The 18,923-nt window shown below is 37.8% G+C and overlaps 2 protein-coding genes across 2 annotated transcripts; one reads left to right on the top strand and one right to left on the bottom strand.

The window, feature by feature from the left end:
- Window positions 1-443: 443 nt before the first annotated feature.
- Window positions 444-17,260, bottom strand: LOC139721348 (arylacetamide deacetylase-like). Its single transcript, XM_071632665.1, has 4 exons — window positions 17,050-17,260; window positions 13,197-13,452; window positions 12,032-12,095; window positions 444-1,242 (listed from the first exon to the last, which is right to left on the bottom strand). Exons 1-4 carry the CDS (start codon window positions 17,185-17,187, stop codon window positions 444-446), a joined length of 1,257 nt encoding a protein of 418 aa, XP_071488766.1. The 5' UTR covers window positions 17,188-17,260.
- Window positions 1,751-2,805, top strand: LOC139721347 (uncharacterized). Its single transcript, XM_071632664.1, has one exon. The coding sequence runs from the start codon at window positions 1,807-1,809 to the stop codon at window positions 2,803-2,805; it is 999 nt and encodes a 332-aa protein (XP_071488765.1). The 5' UTR covers window positions 1,751-1,806.
- Window positions 17,261-18,923: the final 1,663 nt, after the last annotated feature.

The raw sequence follows: 18,923 nt of genomic DNA, 5'->3' as shown, positions 1-18,923 counted from the left end.
ATATTGTATATTCAAGCTTTCGCATAAAAATTTTTAACTGTTGATCAAAATGCTCAAGTTCTTAGATAATATGATGTTGAAATAAAACTCATGTCAAATGATAGACTCACAGGACCCTAATTTCCGTTATCATTAGGGACACTAAATCTCATTAATGTGATCTCCTAGCTACGGCAATTAATTCAATCTATCTCCGAGTCTTGTCAAGTCGCCTTCATGTTCAATAGCTTCGACAGTCTCGTGCATAACCGTCTAAACATTATTTCAGATTTGTTACATCATTATTTCTACATTTGCCTTGTTCAAAAGATGAAGATTGTGCATCTTGTTTATCATTCCTGTGTTAAGGCTGCATGGGAAGACATAAGGCTACTCAAAAGGACGTAAGATATCTTACAACATTTTTTTTCAGTAAACACGGACATTTTCTTTTCGTTTTTGAGTCAGAGATGTTCTTTAGTGTACTTTATGAAGTCGTTTGCCATCTGTCGTCCAATCACAAAAGCGCTGTCGCCGACCCACTGTATGCCGTGATATCCATTTTCATAGTTCACCCACTCGACAGGCACCCCTGCCTTCTTCAGTCTGTGTGCGTAGAAAATACCATCATCCCGAAGAACATCGTAACCACATGTGGCTATGAAGGTGCGCGGCAGCTTTGTCATGTCCTCACGTAAGAGCGGCGAAAACTCCAACGATGTCAGCACGTCTTTCATGCTCTCCCAGGTCTTCTCATTCCCCTCGTCGTCGTCGTCCGGCGACGGTGGTCGATAACAGGCTGGCTTCATATGCGATGGTATGATGGAGTGGTCAAGAAATGTTCGATACGGCAACGAACGTTTGAAATCTCCTGACGTGTGCTGATTGGTGGATATTTGTCCCACAATGGACTTGTCCGTGCTGCCCAGCACTGCCGCGCTCATGAAGTTCGGCATGAGGTTGACGACATCCATCAACGTGCCAAACTTGGCTTGCCTCATCTTCTGGTACGACGGTGTGTTCAGGTCCAGACTCTGCAACCACGGGTAGAGCATGACTTGAAGCTTGATGTCGGGCACCGAAGGATCGTCTGCAATCGCTGCCGACACAGCCGCTGTGAGGAGCCCTCCAGCACTGTCTCCCATGAGCGCTACCCTGCCGGGATCAACGCCGACTTCTTCTGCGTGTGAAAGCAGCCACTTCGTTGCTGCAAAGGTGTCGTCGAAGGCGGCAGGGAAAGTATGTTGTGGAGCCAACCGATATCTGGTTAAAAAAAAGACAGGAAAGAAAGACAGGATACAGAAGAAGAAATTATACCGAGATCATTATGATCATATATAATTTTCGTAATGAACGGTCTACCGCTGTGTTTAACACTTTCATAAGGCAAGTAAACCACGAGTCTCTAAAGATAAAGATAATGATAATGATAATGATAGTGATAATAATGGGGATGATGATGATGATGATGATAATAATAATGATAACAATAACAATAATTTTTGCTACTGCTCTCCCAGGGGGCCCTACCATTATTATTACCCTAGCTTTGCCAGGTACCCATTTCATGGGTAAAAACATCTTGTCCAAGGACGCGATAGAACTCTTGTCCTCTGTCCTCCAATTGGGAGTCGGGAGTCTTTTATGTACAGCGCCCCCTATATGTGACACAACTTAGATTCAATTACTTATGTAATATTCAATTACTTGATGTACGCATGGCCGGCTAACGAGACGGACGTGGGGCGCAGCTAGCTCCTTCAACACCCAGCTACTATGAACTGCATACCTTAATGCTACCTAAATCTTTATTGCAGCTACAGAAATATGAACACTGGACCAATTAAAGGAAGCTCTGCCTATAATTTCCGTAAATCTACCGTGCAAAAGGACAAAAATCCCCGCGGAACTTCTGTCAGCACACCCCCTCAACCTAGACCGGTGAGTGCTTCCTCGTCAATTGGCAGGCCTTCGGCGAGTAGACCCGGCATGCCCCACCAACCACACCCCACCAGCCGCCGAGGCGATTCTGAGCAGGCCCCCAACGTTCCATCAGATACTGGTCACGCTATCATTTCTGAACTACGAAACATGTTTGCGGATTTCAAGACGGAAATTAATAACAAACTGGACCACGTTATTTCTGATCTGAATGCCGTAAAAACCGATATTGCCACAGTGAAATCCACTATGCAGGACCTTGAAGGTTCGGTCGCCGACACGTCTGCGAGGATCCAATCCGTTGAGGCCGAGAAAATCCCGGAACTTCAGCGGCAACTAAATCAAATGAAGGCCGAATTTGAAGACAAGCTTATTCAACAAGAGCTTCACCACCGCAAACAAAATTTGCTTTTCTACGGCATTGTATCCCACCCAAACGAGAATGTTTATCAAGAAGCAGCGAAGGCGTTCGCCCACCTTCTGGAAATTTCAACAGAGGAAGCGATGAAGATCCCGGTGGTTAACATCCATCGTCTCCCCACCAAGAGTACCCCCATTGGCGCTACCAACGCCCCTGAACCTCCGGACCCCATCATAGTCCGCTTTGCGAGGATGAGTGATCGTGACAACTTGCTTCGTGCTTTCGAGCAACCGCGACGCCCAAGGAACGCCACCGAGAAGTCCCCAGCACGGGTCCGCATCACGGTCCGCACCGACCTCCCCCCGAGGATGAAACGCGAACGCGGCCGTTTAGCATCCATCGCATACAATCTCCGCAAGACCAAGAATCTGAAAACAAAAATAGCAGTTCGTGGTGCCAAAGTAGTTCTCATGACCAAACATCCAAACGAGCCATCTTCCGCCTGGTCTACCTGGTCGGATTGACCGTTGCTCCAATTATTCGAATACCTATGATTGTAATATGAAGAGGTAAAGTCACAAATTTCTTCTGTGGTTTTCGTAGGCCTAAATGTAATACCCTTTCCACATTAAAAAAAAAAATGTCATTGTAATTCAATCAAGTTGAATCAGTACTTTTCATTTGTCTTTATATACGTTTTCGTCTATTGTCGTTCATTTTGCATATATGTGTATTCCTATGATACGCATCACATGCAATATGCAGATGAGTCCTTTGTTCTTTTCCTCTATATAAAACTATGTGTGAAGTTAGTAATGATAAGTTTATTGAATAACTCTGATAAACGTTGCTGTCCATTTGATAGGTACACAAAGAGAAACACTGTACACTTCTATCGACTACGCGTTTCTGCACGCCACTACTTGTGAGCAACACAGTGTAATAGTATCACAAAGGATGGCCACATTCTTATTTCATTTTTATCAAATGTTACGACACCAAGCTAAGCAACCCTTTTCTCCTTTGAATGCCTTTTACTGAGTTTTTTCCAATATTGAAATTATCATGAGTTATTATTTACACACGTAAAGACAAACGTTTTATCAAAAAAAAAAAACCAAACATATATATTTTTAACGGTAATAATCATAATTTCCCTCCTTATTCACCCCTCAATCAACGATATACCCAGTATTTATGATATATTATGGTTTACCCACGGTTTTGCCATTTTTCTTATGTTCAGAGATGTTGAATTATAAGTACACCTTGGTGTGATTTCTTAGGATTTTAGTCCATGCATTGTGAAAAATAAATAGATAAATAAATAATTTTACTGTTTAAATTTTGTCCACCCTTCACCTAATCTACCCCAGGCATTATATATATATGTATATTTTTTTTTATTCGTATATAAATAACAATCAATTATTTTCTAACGCCCAACAGGGTATCATATAGTACAAGTAATTTTTCAATTATAATAATTGTTTTTGACGTACTCGCCATGCCACGTACTATTCCTTTTACCCCGATACTTAAGATGCGGCGCAATTTGAATCACAACTTTAAATATTGATTATAAAACCGACATTTTTTTTTCTTTTGTCCTACTATTCTTGTACCTGTGCTACATCTCCTCCTCTGAGGATTATGTTAATAGTTGTCTAACGTCCCTCAAGACAATTTGAATTTTAGAATAGTCACATTGTTAGCACTTTCATCCAAAGGGTGGGGAGCTCACCGAAAAGAGAGAAACAAAACAAAACAAATGCTACTATCTGCATGGTATCTGCCGCATTCAGTGCTTACCATCATTTGACCGCTCTTTTTTTTTAAGGTGATATTTAGTTCACCGGCGTCTCTGTTCCTAACAGCAATATGCCCCCGGGCATTAAGTAGTTCAGCTGTTTCGTTTCTTTGGGCCCATAAGCTTGGTATTCACTTCTTTGACGTTCACATCTATGACGTTATAGACAGGCCAAGCCAGGCCTCTTACAATTTATTTTTTGGTCCCTATTATACTTTACTCAATCCGTTTTTCACTACGTTCCCACGTAAATGGGCAACTCTAGTGAATTTTCGTGAACAGGACATGCAAGAGTTTCGTTACACTGTTCAAAATGGTCTATTGAATTACATCCACATGTACCCCTATTTTCTTCACATTTTAAAACACCATGTTAGGCATTTTAGGGGTGTTCTTTGAAAATTTTAGAACATTATCAGCACTTTTACCCGAAGTGTGCAGAGCCCACCGCAAAAACCCGCCACTCTTTGTATGGTATTTTTGCAATTGTCTATATTTTCAGAGCTTACCACCATTAGACCACTTTTTTAGGGTGGTATTTAGTTCATGTTTTTTTTTTTTTTTCCAACAGCCTAGTAATCCAGCTGTTTCGTATCTTTTGCCTCTTCTGCTTGGAATTCACTTGTTTGATGTTATAGTCGGGCCACGCCTCACAATGTTTTTTGGTTGCTATGGGCAACTTTTGTGAGCTCTGGTGAACAGGACATATGAATATGGTTACATTGCCGTAGTGGTCTATTGAATTTCAAGTACCCCAACTTTCTTTTTATTTTCAATTCCATAACAAGGCTGATGCCCGTGATCTGCATTTTAACACCTTATGTTCTATTGAACCACAACAATCCTAGCTAAGGCTTTCTGTAATGTCTTTTTTTCTGTATATTTAAGCTTTGACTACGTACGGTATGTCACTTCTAAAACATTGTCTGATTATTTGCTTACGTAATGTGTTCAACCTCCTTCCGGACGTTACCCCTACACCCTTTCAAGGCGGTTAAAGGGCGGTCAGAGGCACTTGTTCATCACTGTCAGTGTATCTAGATGTTCTCTTTCAAGGTGTTATAATGTAACTATGTGCCGCCACGAAATTCAGCTGTTTCGTTTCTTTCGGTTCTTAAGTCGGAAATTCATTTGGTTATCTTGACATCTGATAGGCCAAGCCCCCCCCCCCCCATGTCTTTTTTTTTCTCCTTTTGTTGCTACGGGCAACTCCTGTGAACCTCTGTGAACAGAACATGCATGAATCTCGTTACATTGCTAAGGGGTCTGTTGTATTTACACATACCACTATTCTCTTTTATTTCCAATTCTAGACACGGTGGCCGACCGCGATCTTCATTTAAATGACCAGATGTTTTATTGGACCACAATGAATTCTAGGTTCTTTTCTCTTTGTTTATGAAATGCCTACACTTGATTTGAATTGTTAAGCACTGACTGTGTATGGCATGTCGCTTCTAAACATTGTCTGATTATTTGCCTATGCAATGTGTGTGATGTGTTTTAAACGTCCTTCCGGACGCTACTCCTACCTCCTTTCAAAGCTTTTGAAGTGCAGACAAGGCACCTGTTCACATGAATTTATCAGTTTATCTTGATGTCCCTTTTGAAGGTGTCATGTGTCACCAGCCATTCTGATTCTTCTAGCCATTTTGATTCTCTCGGTTCTTAAATCGGGAGTCCTTGTTGCTGATTTCTTTTTTTTTTTCTTATTTTTCTGTTGTTACATCGCCAAAATCGTTTATTTAATTACACTTACCCTTATTTTCTCTTTATTTTCAATTCTAAGATACGATCGATGACCGTGACATGCATTTTAAAACCCGATGTTTCACTGAACCACATGAATCCTATGTTCTCTTCTCTGTATATGTAATGTCTACTCTCGATTTGCATTGTTAAGCATTGACCTCGTACAGCGTGTCATTTCTACAACAAAGTTCGATTATTTGCAAATGTGTTTAATGTCCTCCAGGACGCTACCCCAATCCCGCTTTCCAAGCGGTTGAAGAGCGGCTCAAAGGCTTCTGTTCACATGTATCTATAAGTTTATCCCGGTGCTCTTTTGGAAGGTGTCATTATATAACCATGCGTCACCATGTAATTCAACTGTTTCGTTTCTTTTTTTTTTTTTTTTTTTTTTTTCCTTGGATAGGTCAAGCCCTTGGGGTCACCCCCATGTTTGTTTGTTGTTGTCGTTTTTTGTCAGGGGTATTCTTTGTAAACATTTTCAAACTGTCATTTTATTATCAATGATTCCATCCAAAGTATGCGGGTGTCTTCAAAACACTTGCCACTCTTTCATTTCAAGCAGTCATTCCCCTCTCCCTTTAGGGTGGTATAATAGTTCACGGGTCATTTTTTTTTCCTCCCAGCCTAATAACCCACCATGAAATCTCAGCCTTTTTATTTCTTACTGTTCTTTTAATCGGGAATTCATTTGTTTGACGAAAGACAGGCCATACCTGCCGCAAGGCGTTTCTCCTTTTTTATTAAACCCTTTTTTTTTTTTTTTTTTTTTTTTTTTTTTTTTTTTTTTTTGTTAACTATTATGAACAGAACATGCATGTACCTGGTTACATTGCTGAAGTGGTCCTACTATTGAATTCCAAGTACCTCTATTTTCACTTTATATTTTCAATTCTATGACATGGTTTAAGGCCTCATGTTCTATATTGAATCTCATGAATCTTAGGTAATATCTTCTGTGTATGTATGTCTTCTCTTGATTTGCATTATTACTATTAAGCAACATCCACGTGACATCGTGTATAATGTACCATATGACAGTACCAATGGAATGTTGTTCCAATGAACCTTGTGATCAAGAATTTAAAGGTAACGTTGCAGGTGGCGAGTTCTTTTTTTTTTTTTTTCTTCTTCTTCTTCTTCTTCCTTTTATGTAACTTTGGATGTTTGGCTTTGCCAAAAATGTATGATTGGCACGGACAGCCATTCATGCTGTCGATATATACTGCTTCCACTGAACTCTTACTGATTCTTTTTTTTCCGTCAAAGTTTCAGTTGGTGTGTCTATGCTGCAATTCACAAGTTTGCGCACTGTGCAGCACTTTGAATTCTTACGCTAGCGCAACTCACGTCTTTGTACTTCTCCTCTTTCGACTACAGCCGGTCGAGCTCGTTCTTTTACTTCCCTTCTCATCCCTGTCCTCCTCTTTCGGAAGCCCACAGAGACACTTGATTTATTCTTGTTATTGTGTTGTGTTGTGTGTGTTCTATGTCTTTCTCTGACGATGCTTCTGAACGTTCTCACTTACCTTATTCTGCTCTTTCTCGTTTCACGTTCTTCTCCTCAGCGATCTCCTGCTTATCGTGATTTTGACGCCATTTATACTTGTAGATTACTCCAGTGTTTTGCCTCTTTCTGGCGACTGGTTATTTTCTTGTATCATCCACTTATTTACGACATCCTAGTTTTGTTGACATCGCAGACTTTTATAATCTCGTCTCGTACCTTTAATCATGGCTAATTTTTTTAATGCTCCATTTTATTCCGTATCGAATGATGACTTTTTTGAATTGTTTAGGAACACTAGGTTAGACTCTGACCCAGTTAGTGGGCTAACCAGTACAGGAACCACCCCTTATGATGATTTTGTTACCGATACCCTGAATACAGGAACAAATGAATTGCCTCATGATTTTAGTAATGATTTCACTCAAAATATGTTATGCAATTATATTACAGTAAATCAATACAAAGATATGATTCATAACTTCTCTGAGGATACGTTTTGTTTGTTACACTTAAATATTAGGAGTTTAAATAAACATTTTGATGATTTAAAGTACTTATTAGAATCTGATGAAAGTCAATCGTTATCGGTTATTGGATTAAGTGAAACATGGTTAACTTCTAATGCAGAAAATTCCTTTGCAATTGATGGTTACGATTTATTTGTTAATAATAGGCCTGATAAGAATGGTGGGGGTGTTGCATTGTACATATCAGGTTCCTTTGAAACTATTGTCCATCAAGATATTTCTAGAATGGACGAAACGGTTGAATCTTTGTTTATAGAAATCCTCATCCCAGGATGTAAAAATCTTATGTTAGGCATTGTATACAGACCTCCTAATTCAAACGCTAATGATTTTTTAACCTATTATTCAGATTTGGCAAATTCACACGTTTTCCGAAATAAGGATTGCCTTTTACTCGGCGATTTCAATATTGATTTGCTGAAATCTGAGCATGATAATATCTCTAGTGATTTTCTTCACACACTTTTATCCTCATCCTTTCTTCCGCTCATTTCCAAACCCACACGTATTACAGATCGTTCTGCCACCCTCATTGATAACATTTTTTGTAATATTCTACCCCTCCCCGACTCTTTCCTAATTATTTCAGATATGACTGATCATTTTCCAATAATGACTTATTTTACTCTTAAAACTTCATCTAATATTAAACCTCCCTCATTTCCTTTGTTTAGTCGTAGAGTTTCACCCGAAAAGTTAGCTAGTTTTGATGTGGCTCTCGAGAATGCTGACTGGTCAGGAGTGTTTGGCAGCGATGATATCAATATATCTTTTCATAATTTTATGGAAATATTCAATCATCATTTAGATGATGTAATTCCAAAACAAAAAAATAGAACAGATTACAAAAAAACACCCAGGTTACCTTGGATCTCAAAATCAATCCTTCGTTCAATTAATAGGAAAAATCGTTTGTATTATAAATATAAGTTGGAAAAAACTGAGCGATCGAAGAATAGATATACATCATACAAAAATACTTTGACAATGATTTTACGTTCTGAAAAGAAAAGATATTACTTTAAGCAATTCTCGAGATATAGGTTTGATATGAAAAATACTTGGAAAGTTCTAAAACAGGCCATGAATGTTCCGAGTAAAAACTCTGACATTGACAAAATTAAAATGAATGATGAATTGATTAATGATTCTCTTCATATTGCAAATATTTTTAATTCCTATTTTTCAGAAATAGGTGAAAACTATGCTCAAACTATTCCTGCAACAGAAACTCATTTTACTGAATTTTTAGGCCAGCGCAACTCTGATTCCATATTTTTTACACCGACTAATAGATTTGAAATTATTGATATAGTTTCCTCTTTTGAGAACAAACGAAGTTCTGGTTATGATGAGATAGATAATTTTATACTTAAGGGTGTTATTTCCTCGATTGCTGATCCACTTGTTCATATATTTAATTTGTCAATTTTTAACGGTGTGTTTCCCGATAAAATGAAATTGGCTAAAGTAATACCAATATTTAAGAAAGGCGATAAATTTGTAGTCAGCAATTATCGCCCAATTTCATTATTGTCCTCACTGTCTAAGGTTTTAGAAAAACTTATTTATAAGAGAATGATCAATTTTTTGAAGGTACATGAAGTTTTTACGAACTCTCAGTTTGGTTTTCGTGAAAAACATAGTACTTCGCATGCTCTTTTATATTTCGTTGATAGAGTAGTTCATGCCATTGATAATCATTCTCATTTAGTTAGTATTTTCTTGGACTTCTCCAAGGCCTTCGACACCATCAATCATGACATTTTACTTTATAAGTTATCGCATTATGGAGTACGTGGGAAGGCCTTGGAGTGGTTCAAGAGTTATTTAGTCGATAGAAAACAATTTGTTACAATTAATAATAATGATTCAGTTATCAGAGAAGTTAAATGTGGCGTCCCACAGGGAAGTATTTTAGGGCCGTTATTGTTCATTATCTATATAAATGATTTTTGTCGCGTATCTGATGATCTCTCTTTTATTCATTTCGCAGATGATACAAATGTATTTTTCGCCCATAACGATATTGATTTTCTCGTTCACAAAATCAATATTGAATTGCAAAAAGTGACCAACTGGGTCAGAGCTAACAAGTTATCACTCAATGCTCAAAAAACAAAATATATGATTTTTAGTAATACTGTTGATAATTTAAACACAAATATAGTTTTAGATGATTCTCATCTACAAAGAGTATCAAATATTAAATTCTTGGGGGTCATTGTGGATGATAAACTTTCCTGGAAATCACATGTTGATAATATTTGTAACATAATATCGCGTAATACAGGTGTTATAAATAGATTGAAATTTTATATTCCACAAAAAGTATTACTTATGTTATATTCGTCGTTAATATTGCCTCATTTGAATTATGGAGTTTTAGTTTGGGGCAACACGCATCAGAATTTACTTGAAAGAGTGTCCCTCTTGCAAAAGAAAGCCCTCCGCGTTATCTGCCATTCCCCTGTACGTTCTCATACAAACACGTTGTTTGCCTCTAGCAAGCTCTTGAAAATTAAAGATCTGTTTTTGTATAATTTAGGCCAATTTATGTACAATTATTGCAACAATTTGCTTCCATCTATTTTTGATTCTATGTTCCTCAAAAACCAATCATTTCATGAATATCCCACTAGGCGTTCCAATGAATTTCATTTACCCCTTTTACGCACGATCCTTGCTAAAAATACACTTATTTATATAGGCCCAAATTATTGGAATTCTTTGAATCATGATATAAAAAACGCCCCATCTATATATTCTTTCAAGAGGAGACTGAGGTCCTTTCTATTGCAATCGTATGACTCTACAGTACTGAACTAGCCGTTTGGCCTTCTTTCTCACTTACTGACTTAATTACCTTTTTTCCTCTTTGAAGAAAAAATTGTATTCTTTTTAGTGGATGTCTGCTGCCATCTACGCTATCGCCCAAAGCGTCAAGACTTGAATTTCTGTCTTACTCCAGTTCATACGTCCCCTCATTTCCTTGCTTTTCTCCTTTCTGGCGTTACAATATCACTTTTTTTCTCCACAACTATCATCTGTTTCTCTTGACATGCTTCTGTCGGAGATCGCTGTCTCTGTTGTGCATTTTCGTTTGCTATTTTGTCTTCTGTTTGTTAGTCTTGTCCATTCCGTTTTGTCCCGTACAACCTTTTCTTCAGTAGTTGTTTCGTTGTCTAGTCGTTTTCTATGTTCGTTCGCGTCTATAAAAGTAAATGTATTTATCTGTGAATCTAATTCTCAGTGGGCTTCCAGACTTCTTCTTCTTCTTTTCTTTTCTTTTTCCTTTTGTATTTATGATGCTTCAATTATCTTCCCACTGATGTTATTTTTCCAGAGGGGCCCACATTCTACAAGCTCTGTCTTTTTAGTGGGTCTCTCCATTTTTCGCACTTTAAGCAAAGTTATACATGTACCTCATTTCGATCACTTCTGTTTCTTTTTTCACAACAATGTATAATTACTATAAGGTCCTCAATGTTGTACATTCTTTTCAATACATAATGTTCTGTTTACCTTATTCTCTGTTGTCAAAAGAAGTGTAACTTATGTTTTGTCGGAAAATGAAATAAACTTTGAATTGAATTGAATTGACTTATGTCATTAGATCTGTTTCCATTATTCACTTGATGATAAAGCGTGGAACTTCTCCAAAGCGACTGAAGAGCTTTACACATGTTGCTGAATTCTTGCAAGAGTAGAGTAATGCATACTGGCAACTGCCTCTGAATTTCTCTGACTGTGGTTGAGCAAAACACATCGATACAAAATCTCGAACACAGTTTGGAGATTTTTCCTCGAAGCACGATGTGAACATTAATTTGATCTTTTATGAATTCATCGTAAGAGTTGTGTGATTATGGCATCGCACATGCCAGCTACTTCGGTAAGACAGTATTATCATCCAATGTAGTTAACATTCAAATTGCACATCAGCCTTCAAACTCTCTCTGCCGTAATATTTCTTCTACAAGACTGGAAGTCATATCACGTGAGGGAATTTGTGTGGTAGAGCAGCAATTCTTGTATACTTGGGGTATAGAAGTTAGCATCTCCTAAACCTGAGGCTGAAAAGGAAGTCTTTTGTTTCACTTATTGTGGAGAGAGCATTCTGATACTTTCGTACTCCTAATGAGATCACTTACGACACAGCAATTCCAATGATGTTGAGACGTTCGGTGATCATGCGCACACCTCTGTCATAAAAGTCTATATTTGGAGGGGGAAAAAGAAGAGATAAGAGGTAGTCAAGATATTACGGTGGATTTACTTTAGTTATATGAAAGGTTCCCATAACAATTCTATTAAACCTCTCATATTACATAGTTAATAACGTTTGCTAGACAGAGTAATCTCAAATTGCACAGGAAGAAAGAGGAGTGCTATAAAACGAAATGTTTCATTATTTGGAAGAATATTTGGAAGACATTGCACAGGAAGAAAGAGGAGTGCTATAAAACGAAATGTTTCATTATTTGGAAGAATATTTGGAAGACATTGCACAGGAAGAAAGAGGAGTGCTATAAAACGCTAAATGTTTGATTATTTGGGGCCTAAGTGAACTCTCCCTATAAAAAATAAGGAGCACAAGAATGTCGTAGTCATATGGTAGTGAGACACAATCGCATTCTACGCACGTCAAAAGAATCCACGCATTGAATGTTATGACGAATTTATTGTGCTTAGTCTTGAATTCAGTCACATATATGCATTTATACGTATTTACTCTTATACCATACAGTTCACTAAGTGCTCGAATGTGCTTTAGGCCTATTAAGGTTTACCTCGGGAAGGAGTTCAAAAAGATAAAATGCTCAAAATTTAAATAGGAATAGTGGTTACGTACGTTCTCTCTCTTTAGCTTAATCGTTAAGGACGGGCTGATTTTGCCATACAACAAGCATTTCCCATTAACATCTTTACATGAGTATACTCGTGACTCGTCTTCAATGGGTTCATTGAGAAGCGATTTTCCGACACACACAAAAAAAGCTATGAGACTGCTTTAAATTTAGGCTGAAATAAGGCTATGACGGATATCTGTACAGATTCAGCGGAGCGTGTCACACTGTTGAAAGCCCTGTACATTTTCCCGAGTGACTGCAAACACTAAATATAATACTCTTGTTTTCACTTGTAAGGAAGCTTAACACACAGAGCCGTGGTGCATGCATTTCGTTTTCATTTGCAAGGCGGATTCCATACCAGTTTTGTTTAATCTAGTTCAACTGATAGCCTCTGCAAAGCATAAACCGGAGCATAGTGTTGTGTTAATCTCTAAAAACAGTTAGAGTTAGGCCTACAATGTACCTATGGTTCCGATGACTAACCCTCCTCCATGTAGGTACAGGAAAGCGGGAAGGGGTACGCCAGGCACCCTGTCTTTTGGTTCGTAAACCCTGACCTTTATCCCACCGAAAGAATCCAGGCGGGACTTGATGTTCGACCCGGGGACTTCTGCTGGCGGAATCGGCGTCGATGTCATGTTCTTGCTCCATGCCTCCATCATCACTTCGTATGAAGATGAAGGGCGCCGGAAGTCACGTATGAGCATCTTGAGACCATACTATAACGACACATCACGATCACAAAGATTAAAGGAAACGAGAACAGATTGTGGGATGTTGCCTAAATATACTTTTCAAATAAAGCTGACCATTATGAGTGGCAAGAAAAAAATAACGTTTGGGAACGCACTGTGGTACACAAACTAAACAAAAAAAAAAAACCCACAAAAACATTGCTGCTTCTGGATTTCAAGAATGAACAAAGCAAATATACACGTAAGTTCATATATCCTATACACTCAAGTGCCATTATGCATTTATCTATAATAATAATAATAATAACAATAGTGGCTACTTGTATAGCGCACAGGTCCACTTTTCAGTGCTCATGGCGCTTCAAAAATGAAAAGATATCATTCACATGCATATACATACATGTATTCAAACATTTCAACAAAGAAGAAAACGGTAAACAAAAACAAATATATACCAATTAAAGAATACAACATATACCAATTAAAATACAATATTGATCCAATATCAATGACATACAGCAATTACAGTCCTCAGTATGAAAGGAACAGATAAGTTTTAAGTTTGGATTTGAATGGCTCTGTAGATGACAGTTCCCTTAACTCTAGAGGTAAATGATTCCACAATTTTGGTCCCATAACGGAAAAAGCACGATCACCATACCCATGTTTTACTCTTGGTGTTTGGAGTAAGAATGTATCTGATGATGAACGTAGCCTTCGTGTCGGATTGTATTTTTAAACAGAATTACTTATGATACGCACTGTAAAAACATCGGTGTTAGATTTAGCGCCATGGGTGTTAAATCTAACACCGATCAAACTTCAGTAGAGGACCACACCTACAGGTGTAGAAAATGCACTATGATGGTGTTGAAAAGTGTTCACCTGACACTTCGTGGTGTTAATTTGACACTGTACCTGGTGTTATTTTGACACTGTACTGCGTGTTAATTAAAAAATGACACCACGTGGTGTTGATTTGATATTTGTTGGTGTTAATATCAATGGTTTAACACCCGTCCAGCTTCAATAAGAGACCATACCAGTTGGTGTTACTGTGGTGTAAATTTATTTTCACATTTTTTTTCAAAAATCTAGTATTTTAATGTAAAATTCTTGATCGTCTTGTTTAAATTAAAAATCAACAAGAAGTGCAGTTACTAACAAACTCTTTAAAAACAGTTTTATATTTGGAAATGACACCCGGAGGTGTTAATTTGACACCATAAATGAGCACCGAAAATTTAACACCAGCTCGGTGTTCATTATTTAACACCGGACTTTTTGCAGTGCGGGGGAAAAAGAATGAACTGAATGATGTACTAATAACAGAATCTTGAAAACAATCCTTTTTTCTACAGCATATAACCAATGTAAGGAACGGAGAACTGGTGACATGGAATCAAACTTATTAGCAAAAGTTAACAATCGGGCAGCAGAATTTTGCAACCGTTCAAGTTTTGTGACATCTTTTTTTTTTTTTTTTTGAAGATTACACGACAATGAATTCGAAAAATCCAACCGAGAAGAAATCACGCACGAATATGTATTTCAGCTGCAGATTTAGACAAATATACATATACAATAAACATTATAGCTGTATATACATATAATATAATATTCTTATTGTCCCCGCCGAACGAGTTCGAGCAGGGGACTATGAAACGGGTTCCGTACGTGTGTGTGTGTCCGTGTGTCCGTCCGTGTGTCCGTCCGTGTGTGCGTCCGTGTGTGATCAAAATGTTCAAAATGCTACTCCTTCGCCATTTCTAACCCGATTTTGATTCTGTTTGCTTTATATGGTAGCACTACATGGGAGCTTTGAAACTTCTATACAGAATTTCAGTTGTGACCTTTGACCTTGACCTTTGACCTATATTGTACATTTTGCTTCAAAATGCTACTCCTTCGCCATTTCTAACCCGTTTTTGATTCCGTTTGCTTTATATGATGGCACTAGGTGAGGGCTTCAAAACTTCTACACAGAATTTTGACCTTTGACTTCTTTGACCTTTGACCTTGATTTTTGACCTATATTGTACATTGCCTACAAAATGCTACTCCTTCGCCATTTCTAACCCGATTTTGATTCTGTTTGCTTTACGTGATGGCACTAGGTGAGGGCTTCAAAACTTCTACACAGAATTTTGACCTTTGACTTCTTTGACCTTTGACCTTGATTTTTGACCTATATTGTACATTTTGCTACAAAATGCTACTCCTTCGCCATTTGTAACCCGATTTCAATTCCGTTTGCTTTAAGTGATGGCACTAGGTGAGGGCTTCAAAACTTCTACACAGAATTTTGACCTTTGACTTCTTTGACCTTGATTTTTTTACCTATATTGTACATTGGCTACAAAATGCTACTCCTTCGCCATTTCTATCCCGATTTTGATTCTGTTTGCTTTACGTGATGGCACTAGGTGAGGGCTTCAAAACTTCTACACAGAATTTTGACCTTTGACTTCTTTGACCTTTGACCTTGATTTTTGACCTATATTGTACATTTTGCTACAAAATGCTACTCCTTCGCCATTTGTAACCCGATTTCAATTCCGTTTGCTTTAAGTGATGGCACTAGGTGAGGGCTTCAAAACTTCTACACAGAATTTTGACCTTTGACTTCTTTGACCTTGAGTTTTTTACCTATATTGTACATTGGCTACAAAATGCTACTCCTTCGCCATTTCTATCCCGATTTCGATTCCGTTTGCTCTATGTGATGGCACTAGGTGAGGGCTTCAAAACTTCTACATAGAATTTTGACCTTTGACCTTTGACCTTCATCTTTTTACCTACATTGTACATTTTGCTACTAAATGCTACTTCCGGCGGGGACATATATTACGCACCGCGTAATTTCTACTTTTCCTTGTGTTTATATCGTTTTATAAATATACTAGTATGTATATATATATACATATATATATTATATATTGCAGGTATGTAAATAAATGATTTACATACAGCATACATTGTATAATATAAATGTATATAATATACAAAAAAAATCATACCTTGATGGCTATAAGCGAATCCTATCAAAGACAGACGATTTTATACTACTACAATAATCATAGTATGTGTGGATACATACATGTATATCTGTATAATAATTGAATATTATTTACATATCAAGAACACGTACTTGGTGTTACTGTTTGCCCACGATTCAAAGCATGCACTTGAATTTCATAGAGCTTTCGGCTATACGTCACTATGTGCACTGATGTACTTAGTACAGTATACGGGAATCTAACAACCAGTTGAATTGTATACGATGTACATAGATGTCGATGTGCTGACATTAATAACAGTGGCTTTGTGCGCGTTATATCTCGAACCATTTTACGCACGTGCGTTAGATATTACCCATGTATAATTGTGTATGAAGCCCCCGGATGAAGAAGCTCTGTGTTGTGGTCTACGCTCTTTTACACAAGCCATGTGAATGCGTGATAATACACGTACAAACGTGTGTATACGGATACAGGATTTGTTAGACGGTGTACAGTGCTGAAGGTATAATGAACCCCCATGCGCAGGACTAAACGAGTCTTCCCGGATACGATAGTTCAGTGTGCAGTAGGTATAAAATAAAGTTCTATGTATACTTACTAGACTCATGAAGACTTCAGCTGCTGTTACGGTCAGTCGATACTTCCATGGGTCTGGAAAGCCAGATGGGACTGGCTTGTAGAGGAAGTAGCAGCAGAGCATTACGAGTCCTATCACTATATACATAAAGACCGCCATGTTTATTGTTGACTCGCCTGAGGTTTTGCCAAGTTCACAGAGTCACGGGCTGTAGCCGGCTTGTGCGAATAGAACCTTCGATTACTAGTAATATACTAAATACAGTTTTCGGGCGTCGTGTAATATTGTAACGGGTGTACTCCACGACGTTCTACTATGGCCGTTGAACCATAGCAGATGAGAGGAACACACAGTTATTCTCAGAGCAATGAGTATACACAGTAGAATGCTATCGAGCTCGATGAAAGACGTTCCTTTCATTGCATTGGGCTTTTTTCATGGGTTAACCTCAAACGCGCAGTTAGTATCGTATTATTTGCCTTCAAAAAGAAAACAAAATGTCGAACTAGTGACACTATCCAAAGTGCATGCAATTATTAAGACGACAAGAAGAGTATGTTGCATGTCACACTATGGCGTTCAGTTACCAGATGGTTGCTCCAAACAAGGAACTATCACGTGGTACCTCCTTGATCTTAACATACAGCTATGATGTGTGGTCTCATGGTCCAAAGGTGCAAAATCAGTGTATTTATTCAGGGATGGGATGGGGTGAGGGAATAAGGCTGTATATCCCCATGTTGTGCTCGTATTCTTATTCGCAGAGATTCCGAGTATCCCTTACTAGTAAACACATATGCGCATGTGCTGTGTCATTCCGTGAGGGTCGAAATGTATAGGCTGTACGCTACTCCACTGTCTTCAACATAGCATACTTCACTATATTCCAAGATACACTTACACCGATTTGTCAATACATCTTGAACTTCAGACAACCAATGAAAGAGCATGTAATCCACTCGACAGACTACTGTGGTCTATAATTTGCAAGTCATCCCAGTAGAATTCCAGCGAACGTTACAGGGAAAATCTAGTCAAAATATAAGTTATTCTGATAAGAGAGAGTAAAATCTTTCAAGTTCAACGGTAAAATGTTGCCTAAAATCGTATGAAAAATAAGGAAGTTATAACAGTTTGAAGTTTTGCAAATTCCTGCAAAACAGTTATTGTACAATGAATATGAATATGCAAATATGTCGGCTACTCCTGTCATACCCTCACAACTTTCCATTGATCGTGTACAAAAAAAAAAAGAAGAGAATTTAGTAATTTCTTGTGTTTTAAGATTCAATATTTAGATGCGTGTTTCCGTGCTTGTGATATTTATAAGGATAATATGATAATTTGCTCGGTTTTATTATTCTAAGGCGTCCCATGATATCTAACTTTTTTTATACACCTACTTTCAATTGCATATGTATAATAGGCTAAGATATCATGGTCTGCCTATGTTTCATTCATTCTGATATAACATGCTGAGTTTGTCTCGTAAAAATCCTTTATACGTTGTCAAGATTCTCATATTCGCACGTAGAAGAGAGATGAAATTAATACACGCAAGAAGAATTAAATATAGGTTTATAGGATATATTTGTGTTACAGCCACAGTCAGTGCGAAACTCAAATAAACGTATGACTTATCATTCATAAGAGATATTGGCCTATCACATGTATTACCTCTTCACTATTTCCCGTATACCATAACATACGACTTTAAAGGGTGTGTACAGTTCTGGTTAAGGTGAGGATTTAGATTTTAACGTTTTGCGAGATATTCTGAAACCACTCTATGAGATGTCAAAGAGCATGCAATTTTAAGGGGTATCAAAAGTTTATTTGATGAAAATCGGTTTGGAAATGGCTGAGATATCCAAAATCAAGGTGAAACAAAGATA

The sequence above is a fragment of the Diadema antillarum genome, unplaced genomic scaffold, assembly GCF_040938485.1.
Source record: "Diadema antillarum isolate AM-2024a unplaced genomic scaffold, OU_Dant_1.0 scf00000141, whole genome shotgun sequence".
Classification (NCBI taxonomy): Eukaryota; Metazoa; Echinodermata; class Echinoidea; order Diadematoida; family Diadematidae; genus Diadema; species Diadema antillarum.
Note: the sequence above shows the minus strand (reverse complement) of the source record. Positions and strands in the feature narration are given on the sequence as shown.